Here is a 397-nt window from a genome sequence, read left to right as displayed (position 1 = left end):
GGGTCCACCATAAGTACAACAGTGACAAGTCCAGCACCTATGTGAAGAACGGCACGTCCTTTGACATCCACTACGGCTCAGGAAGCCTCTCTGGGTACCTGAGCCAGGACACTGTATCGGTTCCATGTAAGTCTGACCAGTCAAAGGCAAGAGGTATCAAGGTGGAGAAACAGATCTTTGGAGAAGCCACCAAGCAGCCTGGAATCGTATTTGTTGCAGCCAAGTTTGATGGCATCTTGGGCATGGGCTACCCTCATATCTCTGTTAACAACGTGCTTCCGGTCTTTGACAACCTGATGCAACAGAAGCTGGTGGACAAGAACATCTTCTCCTTCTACCTGAACAGGGACCCAGAAGGGCAACCCGGAGGAGAACTAATGCTTGGTGGCACTGACTC

At 50.9% G+C, this 397-nt stretch overlaps 1 protein-coding gene across 1 annotated transcript in view; it reads left to right on the top strand.

The window, feature by feature from the left end:
- Positions 1 to 392, top strand: part of LOC122192897 (cathepsin D-like) — a gene marked incomplete at both ends in the record, with an annotated part of 1,136 nt that extends 744 nt beyond the window's left edge. Inside the window, one exon of the mRNA XM_042893574.1 lies at positions 23 to 392. Coding sequence (XP_042749508.1) covers positions 23 to 392 — 370 coding nt within the window. The remainder of the gene's footprint in view (positions 1 to 22) is intronic.
- Positions 393 to 397: the final 5 nt, after the last annotated feature.

The sequence above is a fragment of the Lagopus leucura genome, unplaced genomic scaffold, assembly GCF_019238085.1.
Source record: "Lagopus leucura isolate 7727_CA_CO unplaced genomic scaffold, USGS_WTPT01 28026-0_obj-0_obj, whole genome shotgun sequence".
In the NCBI taxonomy this organism is placed as follows: Eukaryota; Metazoa; Chordata; class Aves; order Galliformes; family Phasianidae; genus Lagopus; species Lagopus leucura.
Note: the sequence above shows the minus strand (reverse complement) of the source record. Positions and strands in the feature narration are given on the sequence as shown.